Genomic DNA, 21,748 nt, shown 5'->3' on the forward strand with positions numbered 1-21,748 from the left:
ATATATTAAGGTTTTTATTATGGCAATAGATAATTTATTAAAAATAAGAAATTTTACATAATTTTTATAGAAAAATATAAAACAAAAAAACTTTTTAGGCGGGTTCTGTGCACTAATTGACAAGTTACATATGAGAAATTCCTCAATCAAGCTTTGTTTTGGCTTTCGGTTAGTGCATAAATTGGTGTCAGATAAACAATAAGATCTATTTCTTCACCTTTTCTTTTTACATTTTCGACCGCACTGTTATTCTCTTGCTCGTAGGTGACAATTCGTATATATTACTTCATATTACGAAGTGTGAATAAATTATATGTCATGGACATAGATAATATAACGTCTTGGCTCATGCTTGGTGTGAAATTTGAAAAAAAAGAATTATTTTTCATATACTATATGTTTGAACATCTTTATCTCTTACATAACAATAAATGCCGGGGTCAGTTGGTAATAACATATATTGAATTAAATATACCAGAAATATCTTCGGAGTCAAACACATGCCAGGTCAAAGTTGGTCAACCCTTATCATCCATGTTTTAACCACACCCTATTACCATTTCCAATTAAGCATTACAGTCTTGACTGATATTATCAATATATATTGATTTACTTGTACGTGTATCTGCCCAACAAATGGGATATCATGAGAAGTTTGCACTTAACGTAAAATTGTGGAATAAATTCAACCATGAGATAATAATAGACCAAATATTAGTGATTCCTACGAACTGAAAAGAGATGCTGTCATCCAGTGTTGCGCCCACCGGCTACTGGATATAAAGTGATTGTTATTTTTTTATCATAAATTTAATACTCGTACAACCTCCTCTGATCATTTTAATATATCTCTTTTGTCTTTGTGACTCTAAAGTTGGTGCACATTTTGATATCCCTCAGCTATAATCAAAATGAGAGGGTTCATTCATCTAGTCCAATCAATATTGTGAAAATATGAAGAGTTGTGATTAAATAGTTTATATTTAAGCGATAATTAGAGCGTACTAATTATCACATTTAATACCCACTGAACTAATCAACATGCTATTACATTCATGATATCGTTGTTTATCCTTTTAAGAGAAGACAATCATTGTGTTATCCTTTAACAAAGAACATTATTTCGGAAAGCGCCAATACAATGTCTCACGACACCTTTGTAGAAGCGCACATCAGTATGATAATAGAAAACCATCATGGCACTTTAGGCTATTAAAGATGAATATAATACGTATTGTATAATTCAGCTATAAAAGCCAGAGAGGACCAACCTGTCATTTGCTATACTTAAACCGCCCTTACCGCCCTACTTTTATTTACTTGGTTAATGTTGAGAACTTTTTTTTCCGAAACCTTAATAAGTTGGCCTAGGAACCCTCTTTTTTTTGATCCGCTATACTTCTCCAAAATTAATAGGCCTCATTACTTTGTTGATGGCTAATCAGTATGAAACATGAAGACTTTGTGATGAATAGTTTTCAAGATAATCAGCGGAAACCATTCTTACATACAGCGCCCCTGTGACCTTAACCTTTGACCTAGTGACCCCAACATCAATAGGGGTCATTTTCTAGTTACGACCGATCAGTAAGTGAAACATGAAATTTTGTGATGAAAAGTATTCTATGTAATCAGCGGAAAACATTCTGACATTTAAGGTCCCTGTGACCTGGACCTTATAGCCCCAAAATTAATAAGGGGTCATTTACTAGTTATGACCAATAACTTTATGAAAAAGGAAGACTTTAAAAGGTGATAATTAAAACCATTCTTGTGATTTTCAAGATAATCAGCGGAAACCATTCTAACATTTAAGGCCACTGTGACCTTGACCTTCGACATAATGACCCCAAAATCAATAGGGGTCATCTACTAGTTATGACCAATCAGTATGTGATATATAAAGACATTGTTTTCAAGATAGTCAGCGGAATATTAAGGTCAATTTGACTTTGACCTTTGACTTAGTGACCCACAGGAGTGATTTACTAGTTATCCCTAATCAGAATGTGAAATACAAAAATACTTTGTGATATATAGTTTTCTAGATTATCAGCGGAAACATTGTGGTCTAGAGACCGACAGACACACCCATCGATCGACCGACCGACCGACATAAGCAAAACAAAAAACCCCCTCTTCTTCGAAGGGGGGCATACAAATACTTATGATCAACAATTATGGCGTTTCAGTATTACAAAAGTGTCTATTACGATGTAGTCACTTAGAGTACAATATGAATTTGATAATTATGAACGTTTTTGACAACGAGGCTAGTGATATATTAACTGAATTTGAAATAGATTATAATTTTGGGGGTTAAAAGCGATGCTAGATGGCGTAAAATATGAATTGATACAGAGAATAATAAGATTGGATCAAATAATGAATTGATGATATTAGAACATTATATGGTGCAAAACTGAAGTATCAATGGTTATATGTTGTAAGGGGTGAAGTACAAAAGAATACGTTTAGTAATATATACAGAAAACAAATTAAGTTATGTGAGTAATATCACTTACTTTGTTTAGAATCAATATATTCCTTTTTTTTCTCGTCTTTATTTGCTGTTTTAAGTCTTTTGCATAACGTCTCTCCTAATCCAGCCAGGTCTGCTCGTTCTTTTTCTCCTTGTTCATGAATTTTCCCAACTTCTTTGTCCCGTTCTTCATGCATTCTTTTAACAGAAGCATCAGCTTTATCTTTTAATTGTGACTGCAGAGATAGAAGATCTTGTTTTCTTTTTATCATATCTAGTTTAATTCTGTCATATTGCTCGTCTAATCCAGCCTTCATCTTGTCTTGAATTGCCTTTGCCACATCGTCTAGTACTTTTCTTACATCATCTTTACCAATGACTAAAGTGTCATTTTCTAACTGTAATTATAAATACAATACAAATATACAATATAAAATTTGAAAAAAGGTAAATAAATAAAAAAAATACAAAAAATAAATAATAAATAAAATGAACAAATAATAAGAATTAAATAATAAAAAATGTGGTAGTGGAAGTGGAAGTGAAAGTGGTGGTGGTGGTAGTGGCAGTGGTAGTTGTAGTAGTAGTAGTAACAGGACAAAGAATCGGTAGTAATTGTAGTAGTAGTATTAGTAAGTAGCAGTAGTGTGTAGCAGTTGTTATTGTAGTAGTGGTAAATTGTAGTAGTAGTTAGTAATAGTAGTAAGTAGCAGCAGTAAGTAGCAGTAGCAAGTTACAGTTGTAATGGTAGAAGTAGTAGTAGTAAGAAGAAGTTGTAGTAGTAAGAAGAAGATGAAGCATAAGAAGTTTAAGAAGAAGAAGAATGAGTAGTAGTAGTAGTAGAAGTAGTGGTAGTTGTGGTAGTAGTAGTGATAGTTGTGGCAGTGGTAGTAGTAGTAGTAATAATAATAGTAGTAGTAGTAGTAGTAGTAGTATAATTAGTAAAAGCAGTGGCACTAGAATAAGTAGTGGTAGTGGTGGTGGTGGTAGTAGTAGTAGTAGTGATGGTAGTTATGGTGGTGGTAGTGGTAGTAGTTGTTGTAGTGGTTGAAGTGGTAGTATTAGTGGTGGTGGTAGAGGTAGTGGTGGTGGTGGAAGCGGTAGCGGTAGCAGTAGAAGGTAAGTAGCAGAAGTAAGTATCAGTTGTAATTGTAGTAATAAGAATTAGCAGTAAGTAGTAATAGTAGAAGTATAGATGTTTACCTCTGTCAGTTTCTTTTTAGCATTCTGCGCATGCGTGTCTGTAGCTAAATATACTTTATCAGAAAGTAGATTCTGTAATAGTTTGAAGTAGTTTTGAAGATCTGTATCCTCTACTTCAAGTGTTGAGGAATGTCGTACTTTTCTTCCAATTTCTCTTGCCTGGTCAAAATTGAAAAACAATTTTTATTTACTTTTACTTAAAACCTATAGGTTGAGTGTAAAATACATACGTTTACTGTGAAACTGTTACGTTATACATGTAGTAAAATAATACTTACTAGGACTTGTATAAATAGAAAAATTACAAACACGATAAGAGCTGTGTTGAGCTGAAATGTCATAGCTAGAGGTGTGGTCTGCTAGGGGTGTGGTCTGCTAGGGGAGGGTTTGATAGAGGAGTGGTCTGCTAGATGAGTGGTCCGCTTGTTGCATTTACCACTGCCGTCTGCGAAGGGTCATTGTCATATGTCCCCGGGAGTATTAATAATGTTGTAGTGTTACGTACCAGTACCCCTCTTTAATACGATTTTGATATCAAAATCGATATAAAAATTGTTTCAAAAATAGACACTTCGTGACAAATTACTGAGGAATATAGGAGTGCTTGATTACAAGAAAATATCTAACAAAAAGAAACAAGAGGGCCATGATGGCCCTGGGGTCGCTCACCTGTACATAGGCCCCCAGGGGCGGGACTAGTTTAAACCCAAGGGCTTTTATTTGAACAAACTTGGAAGACACCCATTAGAAGATGTTTCATGATGTTAAGTTTTTACTATACACAAATAATGAAAAACAATGACTTTTGCCCACCTCCTCCCTCCCCCTGGCAGGGCCAATTTAACCCAAGGGCTTTTATTTGAACAAACTTGGTAGACACCCATTAGAACATGTTTCATGCTAAATATCTTAGCTCTAGCTCTTTGGGTTCTTTAAAAGAAGATTTTTAAGTTTTTACTGAAAATCAATGACCCCTGGAGCGGTGCCAATTTTGACCCCAGGGCTTTTATTTGAACAAATTTGGTAGACACCCATTAGAAGATGTGTCATGCTAAATATCTTAGCTCTAGCTCTTTGGGTTCTTTAACAGAAGATTTTAAAGTTTTTACTATATGCATATAGGGAAAATCAATGACCCCCTGGGGCAGGGCCAATTTTGACCCCAGGGCTTTTATTTGAACAAACTTGGTAGACATCCATTAGAACATGTTTCATGCCAAATATCTAAGCTCTAGCTCTTTTGTTTTTTTAGAAGAAGGTTTTTTTTTGTTTTTACTATATGCATATAGGGAAAATCAATGACCCCCTGTGGCGGGGCCAATTTTGACCCCAGGGCTTTTATTTGAACAATCTTGGTAGACACTCATTAGAAGATGTTTCATGCTTAATATCTTAGCTCTAGCTCTTTGGGTTCTTTAAAAGAAGATTTTTTAAAGTTTTTACTATATGCATATAGGGAAAATCAAAGACCCCCTGTGGCGGATCCAATTTTGACCCCAGGGCTTTTATTTGAACAAACTTGGTAGACACTGATTAGAAGATGTTTCATGCTAAATATCTTAGCTCTAGCTCTTTGGGTTCTTTAAAAGAAGATTTTTTTAAGTTTTTACTATATACATATAGGGAAAATCAATGACCCCCTGGGGCGGGGCCAATTTTGACCCCAGGGCTTTTATTTGAACACTCTTGGTAGACAGTCTCTAGAACATGTTTCATGCCAAATATTTAAGCTCTAGCTCTTTGGGTTCTTTAAGAGAAAATTTTTTAAGTTTTTACTATACGCATATAGGGAAAATCAATGACCCCCTGGGGCGTGGCCAATTTTGACCCTAGGGCTTTTATTTGAACAAACTTGGTAGACATCCATTAGAACATGTTTCATGCCAAATATCTAAGCTCTAGCTCTTTGGGTTTTTTAGAAGAAGATTTTTTAAGTTTTTACTATATGCATATAGGGAAAATCAATGACCCCCTGGGGCGAAGCCAATTTTGACCCCAGGGCTTTTGTTTGAACAATCTTGGTAGACACCCATTAGAAGATGTTTCATGCTTTATATCTAAGCACTAGCTCTTTGGGTTCTTTAAAAGAAGATTTTTTAAAGTTTTTACTATATGCATATAGGGAAAATCAATGACCCCCTGGGGCGGGGCCAATTTTGACCCCAGGGCTTTTATTTGAATAATCTTGGTAGACACTCACTAGAAGATGTTTCATGCCAAATATCTAAGCTCTAGCTCTTTGGTTTTTTTTAGAAGAAGATGTTTAAAGTTTTTTCTTTTGGTTGCCATGGCAACCAGAGTTCTGCATGGAATGGAATTCTTTGAACAACTTTGTTAAGGCTTCACACAAGGAACATCCCTGTTAAGTTTCATTATGATCTGCCTTATGGTTTCAGAGGAGATGTCGTTTGAAAAGTGTGAACGGACAACGTACGACATACGACGGACGATAGACGACTGACGAAAAGTTATCCAAATAGCTCACCCTGAGCATATGCTCAGGTGAGCTAAAAATGCAATGGGCCACAATTTACCTAAAAACAATTGATATGCACAAAAGCTGAATTTGGTTTAATCCCTATGACAAGATAAGAAGTTGATGACTACTGAAGATCATTTCTCTATATTCAGCACATAAATTTGGGGTTAAAAATCACTATTCCGCCCTGTATATTTTCTTATCACGAAACCATCTCAAAATGTATCTCACACTTGGTGGTAATACTTCTGTTAAATTAAGTTTGAAATTTCTCAGAAAGTAAAAAATCTTAAAAATACAGACGTTGCAAGCAGAATAAATTCTTTATACTCGCCTACAAATCTTTCTTACCGACATTTCCCTATGTAACAATGTGCTTTATTTTCAGAAAGCATAACAACAATCTTAAGTGTATTATATATATCATACAATACTGTTGTATCTTACTTTAGATCACTGAAATATATAATTGTCGTTTTTGGTAACTAAGGACCAAACGTAAGCCTTCATAAATAGTATCTAAATATTGTTTACCTCCTCAAACATATTCTTCTTATTGTTGAGGTTCTCATGTATTTTCCCCTGGAAGCCTTTGTAATTGAGAATAACGCTGATTATACCATTGAAGTCTGTTTCTGCTGTAGATGTTTTATCTTTATACCCATCTGGAGGCATGAAGCATTTCGCCACTTCCCAGAAACTACTACACCACTGTGAAGCATCAGTGTTTTTGTAAGATGGACCAGCGTACCTATGCGCATTCTGTATCTCAGTTGTGAAATTATGGCATATCTTGTTCGGGCAGCCGACAGGATTATACCTTGTTGCAGCATTTCGATGATAACTGCATTGTCCACGTCTAACATTACATATTCTATTTGTTGGACATTTAATAACATTTTCCGTACAGCAATTCGAACACAACGTCCCACTAAATAGTCCATTTTGGTAACATATATCATCTAAGCATTTCAATTGGAATTGTTTGATTTCATTGCAAACAAAAGGTTCAATACCTTCTTTAGTAATCAACACTGCTAACTGAGATTTAACCCAGTTATTGTATTTCTTTTCTAAAAGTTTAGGGCTATAAGAAGCCATTATTTGCAAACTTTGTGTGGCATGTCTTGTAAGCTAAGCTCTGAGGTAAATCTGAAAAAAAAATAATGATGTAAAATGCCATAGTATATTACATTACTTGCAAACTTTGTGTCTTCCAACTTAAAGAATTATATACACTGGCATGTCTTGTAAGCTTAGCTCCGAGATTAACCTGAAAAAAATAATTATGTAAAATGCTAAAGTATATAATTACACTTCAAGAGGGATCTTTCACTATCATTTAAGGTGTAATGCAATTCAATTTAATTTATATATGTATTCGGGTATTTGATATACATCATGTACTATAATTATATAGTAAATAAATACAGTTTTCATACACTTTAATATGACAGTGCTTGTTAGAATTAAATAAAAATGCAGCAATTCAATGCCTGAAAATATAGGCAGATATATCGAACTTTAAATTTCAAATTTATAATAACAGAAGATATACTGAAATGAACAATGAAAGAAAACATATATGTATCAATAAAAATCCGACATCGTTAAAATGGTCGCGAATGGAATTCAGTGTTTCAAACAGAATAAAATCGATAATGCTATTCATTCTGTTCAATGACAGTTATAAATAAGGTACACCAAATTTTGGTTTAACTTAAAATGTTCAAAAAATTATAAAAAGAGAAAAACCATGTTTCATTATAACAGGTCTGAGTTCTTCATTATCTGAACTATCTTACCAATACTCTACTCGGATTTACGTGTCCACTTCCACATTTATTCTTCTAGTTTGCATTAGAAATTCAAAATGTAATAATTTGAGAACTTAAACCACCCATTATATAATATATAATGGTACGAACGATTAATGTACACCAATCGAGTTCGGATAACAGATCAGGTATAAAATAAGTCAATAATGACGTCAATAAAGTATCGTATTTCAAGATATATGTAATAGAAAGAGCGTCGAAACACGAGACTTATATGATTTGTACAGGGGGGGGGGTGGGGGGTTGATGTGTTGTGTTTGTCAGTTACATAAATACAATACCATACATAATTATGGGGCGGCGTAATAAGGACACGGTTATTGGTAGTGCCGTGATAATCACACGCACGACTTTATAATTAATCAGTTTTATCCGAATGATAAATATTTTCTTCTAAAAATCGTCCTGCGTTTAATGGTAAACTTATTTTTGAATACTACTTTTTGAACATTTGTTTTATATTACCACGCTTCGTTAAAATCAAACGGTTGGGAGTAGTGCCGTGATCATCTGACGTATGGTCTTATATACACTACAAATAACACGAAATATATACTAGTTCATTCCAAAATGAATTCCGCATCTAATGGTATAACTTTTGTGGAAATATATTAAAAAAGTACATTTTACTAGAATTTTCATATGAGTCGTCATTTTCATCTGAATACATATAATTGTGTTGTTTTTTTCTGGTAGATATTTTATAAATAAAAAAGCAACCAGACGTTAAAAGATATTTGATTTAGTGCAGTTTGATAAAGTGCTCAAGATTATATTCTAAATCAAAGTACTGCAAGCACTGAGGTTTACATTGCTTCACCATGTTGACATTACGATCTCATCAAAATCAATAGAGGTCATCGTCTGGCTACGGTCAATGTCCCTAATAAGTTACACAAACCTAGGTTTTTTTCTTTTCAATTTATTAATGGGATAAGGACTACAGACTAGGGCTGTATTTTGCCAGTCAATTAAGATACTAGATGGTTTGCAAAACTGAAGAGCAATATAGAAATCAGTTTGCGAAACACCTGTTTACTATCTACAGTATACAATACTGAAAGAGTAAAATGGAGTCTTCAGTGTTATTTTCTATTACTATATATAAAAGTCTATAAAATGCGGAATTGAATAATCCAGCAAGACTTAAAGTTACATGCACACACACTGGAAAAAATGCACTCCATTGTTTTTACTATATACATATGAGGAAAACCTATGAGCATCTGGCGGAGCCAATTTTGACTGCCACACAAGTTAAGTTTTCATGCCAAATATCTAACGTCTGTATATTCAGAGGAGAGAGTGTTTAAGCTTTTATTATATATACATATAAGGAAAACCTGACACCCTGGGGCAACTTCACTTGTGCCAAAATTTGAACAATTTTGAAAGAGGACCTGCTGATGATATTATATACCAAGTATCTAAGCTTTAAACCTTCAGACATGAGAATCTTTAAAAAGACTTTACTATATACATGTAACAAAAACCTATATATATATATATATATATATATATATATATATATATATATATATATATATATATATATATATATATATATATATATATATAATATATATATATATATATATATATATATATATATATATATATATATGACCCCAGGGGCGATGCCAATTTTGAATCTAGTGCTAAAAATTGAATAATCTTGGTAGAGTTTCACTACACAATGTTTCATGGCAAATATCTAACCTCTAAACTTTGTCAATTCAGAGGAGAAAATTTCAAGTTTATTTTACTACATACATATAAGGAAAACCTATGATCTCCAAGATGGAGCTAATTTTGATCCCAGGGTAAAATGTAAACACTCTTGATGAAGGTCTACCAGATAATGACTTATGCAAAATATCTATGCTCTAGGTCTTACGGAATTCTTTGAAAAACTTTGGAAGCCCTTCACCCATGGAACAATCCTGCTAAGTTTGGTTGAAATTCGACAAGATGTTTTTCACAAGAAGATGTTTTAGGTTCACTATATAATCTATAAAACACCAACACACATGCGCACGCACACACACGTTTAGTTTAAATAATAGATAAATGACATACCAGCTGGATAGCTCAGTCAGTACAGCCCACATACATGTATATTATTCCCCGACATAATGCATGGGCATAGAAATCAAAGAAACATTTGAATTGATAATGACCCATTATTAAAAGTTAATTATATCAGAAGAATATCCCTTGAAAATGATATCATTTAAATATTTGATTAATTTTTGACCTATAATTATCACCACTAAATTCTAATTGGCCTGATCAAACTGAGCCTGTACAGCATTTTATAAAAACAAACAAAACCTTTAATTCAGACATTTTAACATAACTGTATTCAAAATATCTTATTTGGTTTATCTGCCAAAATAAGTCAAATACTAGTATTTATAATTTTGCTGTTCATGGCAATTTCTTTTGGGTTTCATTTTTTTCTTCATTTTTAGTATCATCTACATATTTAAAATGACCGCCTCCGTGGTCGAGGGCTTAGAGCCGATGACTTCTAATCCAGTTTCCTCTCTGGCGTGGATTCGATCCCCGGGAGATGCTTTGGTAGTTAAGCGCGGAGGAAGGTAGTCTAGTACTGGTGTAACTCTCCAGGAATGATTGGTTAGGAAACTACCCGCCTATATGACTGAAAAACTGTTGGGAAAAGGCGTAAAATGAAACAAACAATCAAACAAAAACATATTTAAAACAGTATAGCCATATAAAACACGTCATGTCCCAATTCTTTTATTTTCACCAACTTTAGATAACGAGTTCGCGAGCATCCTTTTATGTGCGTGAGGCATTTAATTTCGTAATGATATTGCTTAAATATTTCAAATGGAAACTGAAAGAGTAGAGTTGAAACTAAATTCTGTTATTTAAAGTCAATATTTATCGTCTTAAACATTGACATTATACGCATTTAAAAATATTTTAAAGGACCTAAATGATCGTGCGATACTACATCTTAGCTGATTAATACGATAACATTTTGTTACACTAAAACATTAAAGCTGTTGTGTTTGTATTATCGTCATACAGATCATTTTAAAACATATTTTCCTTGATTTACGCCTGGCAAACTGTCGCTCCACTTCAAAATTGTGGTGTACGGTAAAACGAGCGAACGGCATTTCCGAGATAGAGCGGAAGGCCGATTTAAACGGATAAATGCAAACGTTGTTTATGTTTTGTCTTGTTATTAATTTAGGTTGTATTTTTTCAAAAAACGGAAAATGTAGTTCCGTGTAGGATTGTTTTAGGCTTTCAATGATCTAAGCTGTTACAAAAACAAAATTATATTAAGCCCGGGAGAACTTTTCTCCCTGACGAAGTGAACGACGATTTGTAGAATATTGAACTTCCCAACCATTAAAATGCCATACCCTTCGGATTTCTTTAAAAATGTATTAGGAAAATATCAACCCGTAATAAGAACTTGTCCTTCGTGCAAAATGAACTACTCATGGTGGATTTCTTAAATATGATTATCGATTTTTTTCAAAAGTAGTGGAGCCAAAGGGCAAGAGATAGAGCGAAAGGTCGGTTGTTGGGCGCAATACCACATTTAGTTGGTGTAAAAAGCATAGTCTACAAAACGGGCGTGTGATTATATCTCATGCTTAAAACGGCATTTTTTAGAACAAGCAGGTAGTCAATCGTTTTTACATAATTCGGGTACGCTGAATCCATTTTTTTGCCCTACCACGGCTGTACTTGAAGTCCATGACCTTCAAAAGGTCAAATCAAAATGGCCGTCATTGTCCTTTGCCATCTACCTATAAAAATCATTATTTCTCGTACATATCGTATCGTATGTGCTTAATCTACATGTAATAAAGTTTCAATTAGTTTTAGGAATAATTGGCTGATAATTATACATGCTTTACACATTGACTGCTATGCCGGCCATCTTTGATTTCAAAATGGACACCTTTTTAATAAATATAAGTAATTAAAAGTGCTTTTAAACAAATGGATCCTTCTGTAGGAATGAGTATTAAAAATTGTAAAATGATATGAGCAACATGTCATGTCGAACTGTACACACTGTGTAGGTATACTGCACTCTTTAAATTACATCATTACTTCAAACTATCACAGGTCATTCTTTTTGGACAATTAATCTATATCAGGTATCTGAGATCCCAAATGTCTTACATAAAACCTGCACATTTTAATTTACCATTAGATGTTAAGTTTTCTTTATTTTGATAGAATAGCCTTTGTGTAAACCTTTATGGACACTAGATCATTTTATAAATTAAATGCAAAGAGTCAAGGTCAGTATGTAAATATTTTAAAAATTGCCTGTTATCTTCGCAGGTCAGCGACTATGTCTTTGAGCCCGCATGTCTTTGCAAGAATATCATTTGTACGACCCGATTTGAAATAGAAACAAAACAACAACAGAATCCCTAAAAAACGATCAAACGACAAAATTGAAATCGTTGTAGGCTCTATTTGATTGAGCTTGTACATGGTCATTACTGGAAATTGCAAGGTACCGTCCAGGCACCCTAGCACCGGCCTACGCAAAATTTATATATCAAAGGGGGAAATTGTGAAATTCGGAATTTAGAAACATCCGCAGATGTGTTTATACGATTTTCTTTTGTTGTATTGATATAACTACTTTATAAATGGTCGTATTTATCAATCAAACTTTAAACATGCCTAGACATGGTTAAAAAAAATATCATCTATTTATTCATTGAAACAAACTCAAGTAAACGGTAAAGTCATTTTAATCTTTATTATCTTTCACTTTGAAATAAGTCTCGCAAACATAAAATATGATAAACAAGATCAACAAGGAAAGGCGGCATTCAATAAACGCAAACCATAAACCATAAACAGTCTACGAGCTTGTACTGTCTTACGGTTAATGAATAAATTAAATATACTATTAGAGTAAAACATTATAGATCTACCGCGGGTATTTGATGAGAATACACGGTTAATTGATACCAATTCTGCAATTAATATATTGACGGTTCACTGCCGTTTGCCCTTTTTGATTAACAAAGAATGATTTCATAGAGCATTTTAGGTTTTTTTTTGCTACTAAATTATGTAAAATATATGCCGTCGAAGCCTATGTCTTTAAATTTTATTAACTTAACTGAAAATTCGAGAATTTTTTTTTGCGTTTTGTCTTAATTCATTGGTATTTATTCATTGTCTTAGTTAACATCAACGTTTGCATTATATTTATGTCACTTTGCCAAGGATGCTGCGCCTTATTCTTTCTCATGTTTTAAAATCATTTAAGTAACTAAGATATATTCAAATCTTCATACTTATTTTGTTCTTGGCTATCTTTCAAGAAATTGATGAGTATCTTACTCCATTATGATATAACATATTTTTGATGTCATTTGCCACAATATAATTAGTGTATCTCATATTTTTTCAACTATCACTCCATAAAATTACTTTGGTATTTCTTACTGCGATTTTGGTCACTAAAATGTGTACCAATTATTTTTGCACTATTCTGACAATTATAAAAGATAAACAAGGGCGTGCCACTTGAAATGTCTCTGAATTACGTGCGTGCGTGTGTGCGCGTATGTGTGTTTATGTATGTGCGTAACAAACATATTATTTGTGTTTGTGCGTACGCGTATGTTATTTCTTCCCTGATTTTCTAGATAACTTGAGATTAAATTGTCAAAATTTGCAAAGACATGTCCTTATATATATATTTTTTTAGTACTTTTGTTAAAAGCTTATAATATTTATCTATGAAATATGTATGTTGATAATATCCACTTTCCCCACATGAAACTTAAATTATGATACCCATTTAATATTGATATATTTGTACATATGTAATAACAAAATGTCACATTGTAAACTGTGCCTCTCTAATAAAGGTTATGTTCTGTTTTGAAAAAATAAGGGAACGTTGAAAACTGGCACTCATTTAAATAAATTTAAGGGCTTTTTAAATAGGCTGTCTAAGTAGGAAATTGGTCAAACACGTGTTAGAAACCGGCGGGGTGGGGTAACAATTTTATACATATTTCATGACTTTTGATTAGAAACAATCATTTTGCTTAATATGTGGATTGTAATGAATGTTACATTGTGTTTCTTACCAATAATTAATTGGAAAACATATCTCGAAAGGATGATATTGTAGAGTATTTAAAGGTTCCTTTATTCTGAAAAAGGGCCCTTCTAACATCCAAGATAAAATTAAGAAAAATGGCAATAACTCGATTTCCGTATGGTAAAGTTTCTTTAAAGTTTGCATACAGGTGTCCTTAAGATATAATTATATCAATTTTTCAGTTTCTTATAGCGCACGTTAGGATGGTCATACCTTAATAAAAACTTTGGTGACGTATAGGTCCCTTATCCTGCGTGACTTTGTCCTTTAATTTAAATACTTATGTATTTTATATTGTATTAAACACGGGTCACTTTAATAAACAGTATATTAACTTTAATTACTATAGTAAATACGGAATCAAATTAATAATGAGCAGGTAAATTCAAGAAAGGTATTAGTAGTATAGTCATAGAGAATATTAAAATTTTAACATAAACGACAATGTCAAAACTTTTACTGTTTAATAACAAAACTCTAACAAAACAATGCTCCATAAAATGTTTCAAAATATGCTAAGATCTGTAAAATGGGAGACTTATGATCAAGCATTATTTATTTATAAGTGAGAAAAATTGTCATGTAAGAACGACTTATACAGTGGGTAGAAATAAAATACACTCTTCTTTGAAATTAAAAATAAAACCCTGCAATTTACAACATAAGAATACAGCATGACATTACCATTGTTAAGGTTCAATGAACGAATTAACTTGCAGGAGAATATAATCTAAAATTTACAATGGGTGTATTTTTGTAGGAATTATCTTCCATAAGATATCAACCCGGTTCATATATCTTTTACCACAATTGATCTGTCAAACCGTTCAACGATATCTATGTTTTCAGCCAAATCATTGAGATCTATACAATCTATTTAAAACGTCATCAATAACTTTTGAAGGATAAGTCGAGGTCGCTTTAAATTGTGATAATGTCAAACTTACAAAGAAATTTGAGATGCCTTCATTATAATGAAATACAAAACTTAACCATACAACGATATCGATCTTTTTTTCTTCAAAAAGTCTACATTGGTCCTACATTGTTCAATTATGACGTTATTGACAAATTAATACATTATACTTGAAAAATGATTTATAAGTCTAAAAGATTTTCGTGATAGCTTCTTTTCAAAATCAAAACCAAACAAAAGGTCGTTGTCATTATTGGGTCTTTCTTAAGCGCGGTCTTGCGCTATTTTAAGAAATTACTGTAATGGTATACTAATCAGACTACAACTATGCAGTGTTCATGACAAATAATTTAACTTCGTTGAAAGCATATAGGGTCTATAAAACCTATATTGGTGTAGAAAGTAAACATTAATATATAAAACATTTATATCTAAAGCTCTGTTAATATGGACTTTTCCCTTTCTGACCCTTGGTTACAGACAAACTTTTCCAGTTACAGCTGTGTTGTTGTACTAATTAATAGTAAAGTTTCAAAAATAGGCGCGACGTGTATATTACTCGCTTTTAACAATAGTACAATAAAATAAAAAATGAATAAATAGATAAAACGAGAGGGCCCAGAGGGCCCTGGATCGCTCACCTGAGAAATAGGTCAAAAGATAAAACTAGAGCCCCGTTTCACCCCAGACGCACAATTTGAAAACAAGGGACAGCTTAATCTGAACAATTTTGTGTTCTGTCACCAAAGAAATTTTTGTGTAAATTTATTTCAAAATTAAACCAGTGGTTTAGATGTAGTTGTTTTCTAATTTTAGTTGTGGCCGCCATTTTATTTTACAGTTCAGCCTGTCACTAAGTGAAAGGTGAGCAGGAAAACAAACATTGACCTATTTGGGATTGAACTGTCTACTTCAATTCCCTTGGGCCGGGTTAATTTTTAAACCTAGCAAACATGGTAGACATACACTAGAACATGTTTCGTGCTAAATATCTAAGCTCTACCTCTTTTGGATTTTTTGTTTACAAGAAAACCTTTTTAATTTTCATTATATACATATAAGGAAAATCAATGACCCCCGGGGCGGGCCAATTTTGACCCTAGGCTTTTATTTGAACAAAATTGGTATGCATCCACTAGTAGATGTTTCATGCAAAATATCTAGTTTTTTTACGAAAAGATCTTTTAAGATTTTTGTAAAAAAATCTTTTGGTTGCCATGGAATTTAATTCTTTGAACAAGTTTGGTAGAGCTTCATGCAAGGAACATGCCTGAGAGTTTCAACAAATTTGGCTAAGTGGTTTAGGTGGAGAAGTTGTTTAAAGAAATTGTTGACGCACGGACGCACGGACGATGGGTGTCCTCAGGTGAGCTAAAAACACGTGCGCGCGCGCACGCCCGCACACACACATACTCACACACATAGATGCGTGTGTGTGCGTGTGTATGTGTGCGCGTACGTACGTTCGGGCATGTATGTGCGCGTGTCTTTTTTATTTCTTTACTTTTTTATTCATTTATTTATTTTATTTATTTATTTATTGTGTGGGCGTGGGACAAACAAATTTCTCTTCCAGGAAATTTACGGTTACCTTTTGTTTCGATAACCCCCTAAGTATCTTTATGTTTATACGGACAGACAGTCTACGACGGAGAAATGATCTATATATGTCGCCATTATCCCGTGAAGGCGACACATAAAAAGAAATATGCCAAAATACATGTGTGAATTAAATATTTTGGTATTTTTTCTTAAAAGCGTTATATGCCTTAGAGATGCAATATTTGTTTTCATTTTTTACAAAGGGTAAACATTCGTATTGGAGCATGTTAGATGATCATTACCTGAAAAGGTAGCTTTTAATGTCGAATTATGTGTAATGCATGTAGCATAATGTACACAAAGTAATTTTTTTGACTTCCATAAAACTACTTCATTATATCATACTACAACTCTATTGATTGACAAAACGCAACAGAAGCACACTATGGTTGAAGATACCATAATTATAAAAATAAACTTTGAGAAATAAAATTAAAAGCATGTTTGGGCATAACGGGCCTTAAAGAGCGAATAACACATGCACAAAATCATTGCTGACGGTTTAAACATAACTTTAAAACTGCAGCAAAACATTACGTTCACATATTCACGGAATACGCCCACGGAAGAGCCACGGATTAATTCCGGCATCGTCCGTAGCTACCCGTACTGGTCAGTAGCTCTCCGTATTGTAACCGTAATCAATCGTAGTAGTCCTTGTATATCCGTAGCGATCCTGGACAATTTTTGAACATGCACAAAAATTTGCTACGGAAAAATCAACCGTAGCGTATCCCTGCTAGTCCGTATTAAACCGTACTGATACGTACTGGTCCGTACGAAAACCGTACTAGACCGTACTGATTCGTGATCCAAAAACTTGTCAAGGATTTCCACGGTTTGGTACGGAGAACTACGTATTTGTACGGTTACCCTACGTTGTACTACGGAGAGGCAATGATTAGCACGGTCTTATACGGTTTATTGCGTTGCAACACGAAACGGTACGGAATGGTACGGTCCACCACTGTTAAGTACGGATGAATTAAGTATCATGTGCTTTTTCAAGGGTATGAATACTACCTTCTTCTTAAAATCAGACATATTTGCGGGAACATTCAATAAAGGATTATTGCTATTTACTGGCTGCAACTTTATATTGAAATGGCTCAGAATGCAGAGGCAGTGGTCGAGCTGTTTGATGACATGCATAGAAGTAAATTTATATTAATATCGTACTACAATTCATTAGTAATAGAAAACATTTAATGTGACATATTTTACAAACATTGGATCGTGAAATTGGAGTAAATATGTACATAAAACGAAGTGTTTCATAAGCCTCGGACGCTGGACCTTGAGTGATAATAAGATATATTAACAAGCTTTTTACATATTTTTAAAACATAAACATCACGATAATTAATGTAATTGTAAAATGAACAAAAAATCTAAAAATTAAAAGAGAAGCATTATTGCTCAACATTTTTCATTAATGATTACTAGTCCATATCTAATCAGGTAAGAGAAGACAGACGAGATGGTGGACTAGAGATGGGCTTTTACGAACACCGCTTAATGTTTAGTATGAGGCTCTCATGGCCGAACTTGTTGAGGAGTCCTTCAAGAAATTCACTTTTATCGGACCTGATGTGTCTCGGGGGTCGGACGCGATTAGGCCGAATCCTCTCCGCCAAAATCATTGAACTCTGCAATTCGTTGTCTAGGTGTTCTTTTCTTGTGAGGCATTTTGAAAATGAGCAAACAACATGTTGAGGACGGATGAATTAGGTCCGTATAGATCCGTGGAAATTCGTTCTTCTCCGTATCAATTCGTTCTTCTCCGTATCAGACCGTACTTAGTCGTACTAACCCGTGCTTATACCGTAGCGAACCGTAGTGTATCCGTAGTGCGTCCGTCCTGATTCGTGTTGCTCCGTATCAAACCGTGTCAGTCCGTAACAATCCTCGTCTCTCCGGGGGCTTTTGGTGGTAAATCCGTCGGACGCCGTACTCATACCGTTGTGTGTCCGTACTGGAACCGTAGCGGATTACGGAATTTCACATTTCCGTAGTAATCCGTGAACGATTAGACCGTAGCTCTTCCGTGGCATTATCCGTGAATATGTGACCGGGGCATTAATGAATAAACGAACATTTTAATAACTTTCTTTGTACGATAAATATTCAGTATTTAAACGAAATAAACACCATGGTTCTATAGATGAGCATGATGTTTCATTGAAAATTATTTTATTTCTTTATGTGAACTCATAATACAAAGAAGTAAGAAGGAAAAGTATTGGCCAATAATGTATTGTTTGCTAAAGATTTCCCCACTCGTTTTTCTGGACCAATTAGTATACCTCTGACACCTTTCATTATAATAATACGCCGGATATAATATTTCTTTGAATTTGAATCTATGTCAGAGAACCTTTGCATAGTCCGGTGTTATAAAAACAATTTTCCAAGATTCGAGGTAGTTTTTGTCTATGTAACTTGAGGTACGCTACAGGTTTCTGTGTTTAACCGGAAAAAATGTAAGTACAGCTTCTTACAAAACATTGTTAACCGTATATCTGCTAAATATGTGCGCAATCACTTGCGCGAGGGTGGGCTACATGAACATCGACAATACGTTGGTTTTCATCACGGAAGGGCGGCGTTCAATAAACGCAACCCCAACCCCAACACGACCCAGCAACACAGGGCTACATGTAAAGAGCCCAGCAGGACACCAAACAAAAGAAGTAGGACAGGGCACAAGGCAAAGCACTAACTTTATTAATACATTAAAGGAGATATTAGAAACCGACAAGAAAATTAAAAAGAAAATTAATTAATAGGCCTATGAAAGTAAATGGCTGTAGGGGAATGGGACTTGAGGTTGAGGAAGAGGGTGCAAATTTTAAATATAGCAAACCTAGAGGGTACAGTGAAGATACTTACCGTAGAGGAGACAACAACAAGAAGGGGCACCTTAATAGTGTGAAACAACGAAAATAGAGAAAAACAGAATCTCTAAAGAAATCCCAACACGTTTAAATTGAAAATGCTGTAGGCCCGTTTTGATTGAGTCTGTTCATGGCCGGTAATAGAAAGTGCAAGTTACCCTCCACGCCCCCTTGCAGCGGCTTATGCAGAATTCAACATTTAATTAAACTTGAAAATGGTGAAATTTGACATCAGCAGATATATGCAAACAGAGTATTTAGCCATTTTGAACGATCTCTAGGGATTCTATTTTTCTCTATTTTGAACATTGCTAACATGGAAACAGCCGTAAGTGTAAGTGGACCGTTAAGTCAGTATTTTGTATACACAATTGAGATCTACTTGACACGATAGCGATTGAAATATACAATGAACGAATTTTCAAAAATCATTTCATAAACTTTTATCAGTCACATAGTTTAGCTTATTACTTACTTCTCTGGTCCGTTTATAAAATAAGTCCATATCCAATTTCATATCCAACACATTTTGTAAGTCATAATGTTGTCATATATCCATGGACCACTTTGCACTAGAACATCTTTAAAATTACATGATAGTTTTAGGTAAATCCTATACAATATTTTACAACAAATGTTGTTTTACACAAATGAGTGTTAACTTTAAATGTTAAACAACTATTAGTAAAATATTGAGTTAACATATATAAAAGTCTATAATCTTAATGTTTACATTAATGACGAAATATGTGTCCTAATGTTCATTGGTTGGCAGTTTAACGTTGGCGTGTTTATCGGCTATACCTATATATCTCTATTTGATGCGCATGGATTTAACACGAAGGACGTAGAGCGACAAAACAGGTGTTAATTAGCCGATTTACTCCATTCAGAACATTTTTTCCCGATTCTAACAAGACAAATTAAAGGGGATCACTTACGCTTTTTTCAAGAGGATTTTTCTTCCGTTGCCGATTGTCCTACGAAGCTGTTCTATTTCGCACCCTACTGTCGCTAAGGCTTGAAAATTATTAAACAAAAGATATATAAATAGAAAAAATACCTTACTGTACTATTAAATAATTATTTTATAAAGATTTAAGCAATTCAAACTTACTTGTAAGACTGGCTTTTATTGTTTATGAATGAGAAGCATACTTAGGATGATGTCTGCTCACGAATAGGCTCAACCTTTTTCTTATCAACTGATCAGGATAAAACGTGTGGCGTTAGTGTGTATGTAAGATGTAGTTTCAGCATCATATGGAAAACAAAATATAATAAGAACGGAAAATATCAGTAAAAAATACGGTAGCACAAAGGGGACATGACATATGTGTGTTTTATTTTATCTCGTGAACACAAGATACTATGTCGTGGCCACGAGTTACTAAGTCGTGGCCACGAGATAGCTAAGTCGTGGCCACGAGATACTATGTCGTGGCCACGAGTTACTAAGTCGTGGCCACGAGATAGCTAAGTCGTGATCTAGTTGAATTAACTTATTCGAAAATAATAATGAAATGCTTCCTTTACGAAAACATTTATCACACAATCTTTGTAGTACGTGTTTCTTTTGAAACATGTGTAACAGAGTACACAAACAAAACAAAACATGTGTCTAGTATTTCAAGTTGATTGTTTTAAATATTGATTAAATGAAAGAGATAAAAAGCAATGATTGTTTGTTAACAATTAAAAAAACTATTCAAGTACATAAATACGGTGTTCCGTTTGGACTAAAGTGATTTTTTATTTCGTCCTTACCCGCGATGCACGATAGTGAAACGGCGATGGTACGATGACACGATGATGAAACACGATGGCACGATGGTGAAAACACGATGGTACGATGGTGACATCGCGATGTCGCGAAGGTACAGTGGTGAAAACTCGATCGTACCATCGTTTTTTCACCATCGTACCATCGCGTTTTCATCATCGTACATCGCATTTTCAACATAGTGCCATCGTGTTTTCACCATCGTACCTAGCGTTTTCACCATCGTACCATCGCGTTTTCACCATCGTGGCATCGTGTTTTCGCCATCGTACCATCGCATTTTCAACATCTTACCATCGCGTTTTCACCATCGTACTATCGCGCCATTGCGATTTCACCATCGTAACATCGCGTTTTCATCATCGTACCATCGCGTTTTCACCATCGTACAATCGTTAATCGCGGG

The 21,748-nt window shown here is 34.1% G+C and overlaps 1 protein-coding gene across 2 annotated transcripts in view; it reads right to left on the reverse strand.

Moving 5' to 3' along the window:
- LOC132750754 (uncharacterized) overlaps positions 1 to 20,262 on the reverse strand; it is a 32,362-nt gene extending 12,100 nt beyond the window's left edge. Inside the window, exons 1-4 of one of the 2 annotated variants that reach the window (XM_060740789.1) lie at positions 20,035 to 20,262; positions 6,699 to 7,316; positions 3,686 to 3,844; positions 2,526 to 2,880 (exon numbers count right to left, since the gene is read on the reverse strand). In XM_060740789.1, the coding sequence (XP_060596772.1) occupies positions 2,526 to 2,880; positions 3,686 to 3,844; positions 6,699 to 7,265 (1,081 nt within the window). In that variant the 5' untranslated portion in view covers positions 7,266 to 7,316; positions 20,035 to 20,262. Of the gene's footprint in view, positions 1 to 2,525; positions 2,881 to 3,685; positions 3,845 to 6,698; positions 7,438 to 20,034 lie in introns of both variants that reach the window. The other variant, XM_060740790.1, reaches the window with a different exon arrangement.
- Between the last annotated feature and the right edge of the window lie 1,486 nt (positions 20,263 to 21,748).

This window comes from Ruditapes philippinarum, unplaced genomic scaffold, assembly GCF_026571515.1.
Source record: "Ruditapes philippinarum isolate M1 unplaced genomic scaffold, ASM2657151v2 ctg6220_1_1_1_1, whole genome shotgun sequence".
NCBI classification, from domain to species: Eukaryota; Metazoa; Mollusca; class Bivalvia; order Venerida; family Veneridae; genus Ruditapes; species Ruditapes philippinarum.